The following is an 8803-nucleotide window of genomic DNA, read 5'->3' as shown; positions in this document are numbered from 1 at the left end:
TCTGTATGGTCACCCAAAACTGGAGATCATTCGAAAAGATTTTGAGGCTATGAAGCTATTGGGCAGTTGGAATTTTAGTTTACTTGACGGTCGGCACATACTGATTCAGTTGTCTCATGATGTCGATTACACTCACATCTTTTCTCGAAAAGTTATCAAGATCGGCAACCATTATATGAAAATTCTGATTTCGACCCAAAGGCGGAGTCCCCTATCATTCCAGTTTGGATAAAATTTTTGGGGTTAAAATTACATCTGTTCAATTTGGAAATTCTCTACTCCTTAGCAACTGCTTACGATAAGTCTCTCAGGGTTGATAGTCCTATGCTTGCTGTCACCAGACCCTCTGTGACTTGTGTGTTAGTTGAGAGGGATATCACTCAACCAGCTCTGGATGAGGTGTGGATTGGAACCACTCACAATGAATATTGACAAAAGGTGGAAATCGAATCACACCCTCTTTATTGCTCTCATTGTAGTATGTTTGGCCACAACTCTACTATTTTCAATCGTTTACATCCTCATCTAAGGCTGAATATCGCTAAAGAACAACCACCTATTATCCCTGTTGAGAAGATGCAACCCGATCCCCTTCCCAACACCACAGTTTCTGAAGAACAACATACTACAGATTCAGTTGTGCAGTTGTGCTTATACCACCCACTACCCACTATTATTGAAGAAGACTCACATACATGTCAAGAAACACGAGAGGGCTCTTTTGATCCAACAACAGATCAGCCGATACAACATGTAGTTGTTTCTAATGTTCAACAATCTTCACATCTCCAACACACTTTAGAACAAGATCAGTTGAGTCAATCCTTGGAAGAGAAATGACAGGTCTATTCCAGGAGGAAGAAAAAGAATGGAGGCCGACTCCAGCTCGGGAACGGGAACATTTTAGATGATCATTTTAGATGATACATTGGTTACTATTGGCAATGATAATCATCTTACTAACTTATTAGCTTGCTCTTTCCCCAGAACCAGAGGCAGAGACAAAACCAAATTGTGTTGCTCTATAGCCACCTGATACTATGTATTTCAACATTTTTGAACCTTTTCTTTAGCAAAAGTTTCTTCTCTTATTTCTTTTCCTCTTCTTTTTCTATTAGAGAGTGAACTATTAAAGGTTCCACATCTAAGAATTGTACCTGATACTTTAATGGAATAGAAGTCTTTTTCTTTAATATATATATATATATATATATTCTTAAAATTTATTTTTAAGATTTTTCTTGTTTTTTTATCAAGAGAATACTAGGTTCTTATTTTAGGTTTCTTATTGATGTTGGAGATGAGATGATGTAGAATCACTTGTAAACAAAATGTGCAAACATTGAATTGAAAGATAAGTTCTCGTATTTTCTGAACTGGATGGAGTCCTATCGCGTTTGTATAAAGATTCAGCATTGCATGCTTTACATTGCAACTGTCAATGGTTTAATAAAATTATATGGGCGTTGTTTTGGAGTATTTTATATTTTAAAGTTATCTTTTTATTGATGATGAAGATTTCATTGGCAAAGTCTTCCGAAAACATCATTTTGTTTATTTTCTTTTGCTAGTTGATTATGTTTGCATCCTTGTCGGCAACTAATTTATTGAAATCCGTTAACTAAAACTTATATATTTCTGTTGTTTGTATGATTTTCAATGCAAATTTTGTCTCTCTTTTTCCATGAACTCACATCCTAATCATGCTTCATCTCATCCTTGTTTCCATTTTTTGTCTAAATTTTTGGTGATTTTGGCATCATTTTTGTGCCATCTTTTCATAGAATAGAAAAAATAGACCATTCCACACACCAATAAAAATATTATGTGTAATGTGTGGGGTGCCGCAACCTATGAGGAGTCATCCCAGGGCACCTGTGCCCATGGGGTATTATTTTGAATACATTTTGAGCAAGAGATCACAACTAAAATACGTGAAAATGTTCTCCCCATTGCCATCAAAGCCACATGATTCGGTTGCACTCGAGGGTTCCAAATCTATCCCCTCTATTTTGAGCATTGTCGTGAAGTGTGTTAGCAAATGAGTTGGAGGAGGCATAGAGACGTATATGACGAGGAATGTGGGGCTAGGCGGGTACTTGCATGCACGAGTGAACAAGGAAGAGGAGAAAATTGGAGAGAGGGGAAGATGATTTAAAGAATGTATTTTTTTGATATATTAATAGAGATGTACACATTTATTGCTGTACTTAAATCATCAGCTTTGGGATATTAACCAAGTGGTACCCCAACTCCTCTCTCTCTACCTCTCTTTAGAAGTAGGGTTATACAGCGATAACTCCCACTTTTTTTGGTCCTTTTTTGTATTAGGCATCATAAAGATACCTTTATAGGGCGTTGACCTTCACTCTCTTTAATATGCCCTAGATCAAGGAAAAGATGAGAAGCGACGCCCCTCCAATTATTTATTTATTTATTTATTTTATTATATGTGTGTATATATATGGGGATATATTTTGAATTTATATTTATTGTTTTTATTCTCACTATTATTATATATTATTTTATGGTGAAATAAAAATAAATAAGGTCATATGTATATATATTCGAATTTATTTTAGTTTGTTATTTTATCTTATTTTAATTATAATTTTAATAATAAAATTTTTAATAACTTAGCATTTATTTGTATATCCATATATTTTGAGCAACTATTTATTTATTTAAAATAATAATAATAATAATTCTAATTATTGTGTGAGTTTCTGTGTGAACTCTTACAAATCCATCTCTCTTGCACATTCAAGCGAGACGGAACTCAGAATGACACATTGGTTTGTAGTTCTGGGCTTTTAAAAGACTATGTATTTAACAAATTGAATTAGACCGTGGTGAACTCTATTGCCAAATTTTGGCAGGGATCATGGTAAGGTCAACATACACAATTGGTCTATCTACATTTGGATTTACTTTGCCCACTTTCAAAAAATGGACACACCATGCAAATTCAAAACATTCCAATATCTTATGTCCTTTTAGTTTCACATTATGATGAATAGTGAGTATGCATATCCTTAGTCATTGATAATTTGCACCATAGTGGAGCGATTTATGAATGTTCATGACGGTGCATTCATATAGGGATTGGTTAAAGTTTCTCTAAGGCATCAAAGGCATAAAATACAATTTTCAAACTAATAGTATGAAAAAGAATTTACCGATACAGCTGGATTATTATTTTGTTCTAGGAGGATTTGCATAAATAGCACAATTCCTATATGTTTACATATCTATCACCTGAACTTCATTTTTTACATCTATGTTGCCTTAACTATGTATGAAAAAGTGTATTTCACTTTTTAAAAGTTAAAAATAGTGATATTTTTATGTGATATGAACAAGTTGGGTGCTATAAATATAAAAGGTAAAGTTTAGGTGTTAGGTATGTAAACACATAGGAATTGGGTGGTAAATGTAAATGCCCCAAAAATCACTTAGACTCTCATTTTTGAGAGATCATATATGCTATTGACTTGATAGTTTGGTGGGACGACTCTTTTTGAAAGAATGATCACACATGGAAATTGGAGAAATCGTTTACGTATCATTCAAATTTATGTGAATTTGGATGAGAGATTTTTTATCTATCGCTCACAAAACCCCACCCTACATCAAAAGTTTTTGATTTTTTGGATTCCTGGTCATAGTATTTAATTTGTTAATGAGAAAATAGCCAGTCTACTTTTCATTACCTAAGCTTGAAAAGCTATGATTTTTAGCATTGTTAGGCTTAGGTTTCGTGTTGGTGATTATTTTAATTTTACATGTATTCCTTTTACTCATCTGATGCCCGACCTAGCAAAGGAAATAGTTTTGTTTGTAATCTTTTGCTAATGAGATAAGTGTCAAAACGACATCCTGAGTCTCTGTAGAGGAGTCATTTCAGTTCTAGAGTCTATAAATGTGTCAATTTAGTCTTCAGACTCTTATAGTGGTGGCTAAAATAGTTATTTCTGAGAACTATTTCAACCTCGTATTAAAAGAGTATGGGGACTAATTTTGGCTTTTTTTTATAGACTCTGGGATGAGGGACTATTTTGGTGCTTTACTCTTTTGCTAACAGACGTCATATAAAAACTTGGGATATGTAATGTTATTGGCATTTTTTGGTAGGATAAACTGTGATCTTTGCTCATATGCATCGAAGTCTTTCATCATCCCAATTTAAATCTTCATGAATATCGAATATAGGTACATTGATGTTCTTCAAGATCGAAAGCTGCATCTGTGGAAAACCGAGTCAGCTGAATATTCCTACTCATCACTCGTGTCAGCTATTTGTTCTTGTGGATCTGAAAAGCTTTGCAGAGAAAGAGCTATAGATTCGCCATCGTGGATCGCAGCCGGCTTAAGCACGGGCTATTGTAGGCTGCTTGATGCAAGGAGTGGAAGCGTCATTGCTTTTTGGCGAGCGCATGATGGTTATATCACTAAGGTATTGTTGGTATATTCTTTGAAAACTAAATTTAAAAGATGTAAATTTGAGCTGATCACATTTTTTCCTTTTAGGGTATTTACATACCGCCTAACTCTTTTGTATTTACATATCTAACACCTGAATTTTACTTTTTGCATCTTTACCAATCAAATTATTCATAACACACAAAAAATACTACTATGTTAACTTTTAAAAAGTGAAATACGCATTTTCACGCATAGGTAAAATTTACATATATATATATATATATATATATATAGAAGTTGAAGTTTGGGTGTTAGATATGTAAATATCTAAAACTTGAGTGGTATTTATGTATATCTTCCTTTCCTTTTTCCTTTTTGATATTTGCAGTTGGGTGCTCTAGAGGACCATTTGCTTTTGTCTAGCTCCCTTGATAAAACTCTACGACTGTGGGACCTAAGAAGGTGCTGTTTTTTATATTGTTATGTTTTATTTTTTATTTTTGCTGTCTTTTTTTTTTTCATATTTTTGGGTAATAATCAAGTTGATTCTTCTCCTCATCGCTTGATTTTATCGGAATACAGGCCAAGTTTGACTGGCGAATTACTATGATTCAAACTAGGCCGGCCGCACTTACTGATATTGTTTTCATTAATTTTTAATCTCTAAGCTTCTTTCTCACACACACACACACACACGCTCTCTCTCTCTCTCTATCTATCTATCTATTATCTTTATATTTTTCTAGGAGTACAATGATAATTCTATCCAAAGGTTTAATTTTTTTCTTATATCACTTTATAACTAAAGATTAAAACCTAGTCTAATCTACAACATGGAGGTTATGTTTGAATTGAGTTTCATCAATATTCTTTTAATTCAACCCTTCATCTAGCATGCGAAAATTTATGGATGATTGGATGACATGCTTAAAAATCTAGTTTCATCATTGTATTTTGCTTAAAAAACTTACGAATATCAACATTCCATGTATTTGATGTCAAAACCATTTGAAATTCTCTAAACTTTGAAATCATAATTATCTTTTAATGTAATTGTGGCCATAGAAATTTATGTGGATTAATGTGGCTAAAGAGGAGTCATTTATGCGTCAAATCAACAACAAAATCTAGAGGAGAGAAAAATGACTCCTTATAAATATTAAAAGAGAATGAGATTAATTTAGCATTTTTATAGACTTTGAGATTAAAATAACCCATGTAAATAGTCAGGGGACTATTTTGACACTTTTACTCCTTAGAATTCATTTTGAAAACTACTTTTGCATTCCATTTTACCTTTGAAAAATCCTCACATTTACTTCCATGCTATTAAATGTTTTTCTTGAGAAATTTTGATGCATCAGATCTATCAACAAATGATTTTAATGATATTCGACTTTGATTTTATTTTTGAATATGTAGCCGCATTCTTAATGCTATTGTTCCTCTTATTTTAGTAAGTTTGTAAGCTCTGATCATGCTAGTCCATTCATCCTCAACTCCTTTTATCCCTGAAGAGAGACCCTAAAACCCATATGAAATATGTTTCCAAAAGCCTAGAGGATGTTTGCGATCACTTTTATCTTTTTTTTTTTTTTCTATTCTCATATTTATTTTATTTTTTTATGTTTTGATTTAAATTAAAATATGTTTGATTGTGTCTTTAGAAATACTCAAAAATACTTTAAAGTTTCGAGTACATTAAAAAAAAAATTATTTATTTTTAAAATTAAAAAATATAAATATTTTAAGTAGTACATGAATGGGGAAAAAGGATTCATGTAGCCGACCCCACGTAGTGGGATAAGGCTTTGTTGTTGTTGTCGTTGTTGTAGTATTTTAAGTAGTACATTAAATAATATGTTTTTGAAACCAAAATAAAAAACAAAGTACAAGTGAAAAATAAATTGATCCCAAACAAGCCCTTAGCTTAACTTGCAAACCAAAATACATCTTTAGCGCCATATTGAGCATAGTATTTGAAATCTTGTTGAACTTCATTTTCTTCAGGTTTTCTATAATGAGAATTTAGCTTCCCTCAAGTCTCAAACCGTTGTTCGTTGTTAATCTTCTCGAATATGTAAATTACATAATGGAGCATTTCTATTCAGACCACACAATTCTTATGTATTTCCATAACTAAAATCACCTAAATTTTAATATTTACATGCATACCTCTTAAAATTTTAACATCGCATCGAAAATACTGCTGTCAATACTCTTTTAAAAGTGAAACACATGTTCATGCATAGGCTTATAACATTAAGGTGTTATAATTTTAAATATCAAACTCGAGTGTTAGATATGTAAATACATAAAAATTGTGTAATATATATGTAAATTTTCTAATTCTTGTTTGTCTGATAATTTGAAACTTCAAAAGTTAATCTTATATCTCACCACTTTTTATGAATCCTTCCTCATTTTTTTCAGTCTCCTTCTCTTCTTTACTGGAATTTTCTCAACTATTTTGAATTTCAGGCATTGCCCTCATCAAAATTTAATTTATAAACTTGCAGGAATTTGGCTGCTCAAACCAACATTTTTAGAGGCCATCAGGACGGTATCTCCAGCTTCTGTGCTTGGGGCCAGGATGTAATTTCTATTTCAAGAAATAATATTGCACTCACCTCTGTTTCTCGGTCCATGGAGGAGGTATGTTTTCTTTTTGGGGGCATTGACATACATACCACATACTTCTTATGTATTTTCATACCCAACACCTAAGCATTAATATTTACAGGCATACCACTTAAATCTTTAACATCACTTCAAAATGATCACCATCACTAATTTTGCAGAAGTGAAATATGTTTTTTCATGCATAAGTTTATGACACCAAAGTGTTATAAGTGTAATTATCAAACTGTAGGTGTTAGCTATGTAAATATATAAAAATTGCGTGGCATGTATGCAAATTTCCTTTTCTTTTTCTTCTTATAGGTTTTCTTGCATAATTACATAACTGTTTTTTTTTTTCACATCAATTAATGGAATGAAATCTTTATCCTCATCAGAACTTTGAATATATTCTCAAGTTTATATGGCAAATGTCATCAATGCGGAAGAGATTGAGTTCATCATGTGCCACTATGCTGTCATTATTAGAAGTAATAATAGCAATTAGGGCTATCAAAAATGCTCGTTATTCGTAAACAACTCGTTATTGAATAGTTTGTTGAGCGGGCTAAACACAAACAAAAACACAGCACCTGTATGACTATGCCCGACTCATTTTGGCTCAAAATAATTAAACAATTAAATGAAGGATAACTATCTGTAACAAAATATTGGGTCATTTGCATGCATACCACACACACACTTTCCATGTATGTAAACATAGAAGACCTAAACTTTCATATTACATTTATCACACTTTGTGTCATAAATTTATGCATGAAAAGATATTTCACTTCACAAAGATGGTAAAAGTGATATTTTGATGCGGTTTGAAAGAATCGATTGTCATGCATATAAATATAAAAGTTTAGGTATTTGATATGTAAATGCGTAGGAATTGTGTCGTATGTATGCGAACTCCCATAAACATTTTTATTTAGATTTTTCAATTGTTTTATCTAAAAAGTTAAATATTCGATTCAAATATAAGTCGAGCAGCAGCTACTTATACAATAACAACAATGGAGAAAAATGATTCACATAGCCGACCCCACTTAGTGGGATAAAGGCCCATCCTTGATTATAATGTAAAAATTTTGATTTTTTTTTTGTTTTTCTGTTACAAATTAAAATTGAGGAGTTTAATTCAGGTTTTGCAGCAGAAAATTTCACCACAGAAGCTTTACTCAGCTGATCGGGGAGTAAGGAATCCTTCAGCTCTGTCTGCCATCAGTGTTCTTCCATTCTCTCGGTTGTTTCTCGTTGGGACCGAAGATGGCTTTTTGAAGGTCTGTTGCTGAGTTCTCTACTTCTTCTTCTTCTTTATTTTGTAAATTAATTGATAGTCACTATATAATTTAGGAGCTTTTATATAGGTACCACCTCATTACATATTGAACACTTGAATCTTACTTTTTTACATTTATGCCACCGAAATATTTCATTTCACATCAAAAAAATATCATCATTTTAAATTTTAGGTGGTGGAATGTATTTTTTCATGCAAAAGTTAAGTTAGATTACATGTGTTTCAAATTTGAAGTGTAGAAGTTAGATATGTAAATACATGGGAATTGTGTGGTATACATGTAAACCTTACTGTAGTTTATTGAAGCGCTCTTTCAAAGTATAAAATTAATTTAATTTTTACAAATATAAAAATCTCTTCAAATTCCAATGCCTAACACGGTTGAAAAACCTTTTTATTCAATGAACGTGGTGAAATGACTTGGCGAGCAGTTGACTTACTTTTAGTGGA

General features: G+C 32.2%; 1 protein-coding gene across 1 annotated transcript in view; it reads left to right on the top strand.

Annotated features, from left to right (window-relative positions):
• The window catches only part of LOC110030326 (protein GFS12-like), a 21616-nt gene extending 13128 nt beyond the window's left edge, over positions 1–8488 (top strand). Inside the window, exons 4-7 of the mRNA XM_020732995.1 lie at positions 4213–4456; positions 4814–4887; positions 6945–7080; positions 8196–8488. Of these exons, the coding sequence (XP_020588654.1) occupies positions 4213–4456; positions 4814–4887; positions 6945–7080; positions 8196–8345 (604 nt within the window). The 3' untranslated portion in view covers positions 8346–8488. The remainder of the gene's footprint in view (positions 1–4212; positions 4457–4813; positions 4888–6944; positions 7081–8195) is intronic.
• Positions 8489–8803: the final 315 nt, after the last annotated feature.

The sequence above is a fragment of the Phalaenopsis equestris genome, unplaced genomic scaffold (genome assembly GCF_001263595.1).
Source record: "Phalaenopsis equestris unplaced genomic scaffold, ASM126359v1 Scaffold000702, whole genome shotgun sequence".
Taxonomy (NCBI): Eukaryota; Viridiplantae; Streptophyta; class Magnoliopsida; order Asparagales; family Orchidaceae; genus Phalaenopsis; species Phalaenopsis equestris.
The sequence above is the reverse complement of the archived record's forward strand: the minus strand, read 5'-3'. Positions and strand labels throughout refer to the sequence as shown.